General features: G+C 39.0%; 1 protein-coding gene across 1 annotated transcript in view; it reads left to right on the plus strand.

Moving 5' to 3' along the window:
• LOC119590494 overlaps positions 1-441 on the plus strand; it is a 12920-nt gene that overhangs the window by 10617 nt on the left and 1862 nt on the right. Inside the window, exon 3 of the mRNA XM_037939144.1 lies at positions 160-342. Coding sequence (XP_037795072.1) covers positions 160-342 — 183 coding nt within the window. The remainder of the gene's footprint in view (positions 1-159; positions 343-441) is intronic.

Here is a 441-nt window from a genome sequence, read left to right on the forward strand (position 1 = left end):
GTGATTTTTTCTCAATATTGATTTTTTCAGCATTAATAGATTTGCTCTTATTTCTCTTTTAAAGCTAGAGATATAAGATGATCCATTCCTTCAGTAGGTCTTGCTCCTGAACCTTAATTTCCCTTTTTTTTTGTTTGATGATAACCTATTAACTTGCAGATTACCCCCAAAGCTATGTGCTGGCATCAGTGTGGTGAGTAACCGATACAAACATAGCCACTGGGAACACCATGGGATGGATCAAGCAAAGGACATCGGGTATATTTGCAGAACTCTGCTGTTGCAGGTTGATTGGGGTAGGGGCTGGAGTCGCCCTGTGGCTCAACTCTCATCATTCTGCAGGTAAGTGGATGTTTAAGTACAGTACAGTCCTGGGTGTTTTCATACACTCAGTTTTTTGTGTTTTTTTTAATCGCCATTAGTATTATTATTGACTATAGA

The sequence above is a fragment of the Penaeus monodon genome, chromosome 27, assembly GCF_015228065.2.
Source record: "Penaeus monodon isolate SGIC_2016 chromosome 27, NSTDA_Pmon_1, whole genome shotgun sequence".
Taxonomy (NCBI): Eukaryota; Metazoa; Arthropoda; class Malacostraca; order Decapoda; family Penaeidae; genus Penaeus; species Penaeus monodon.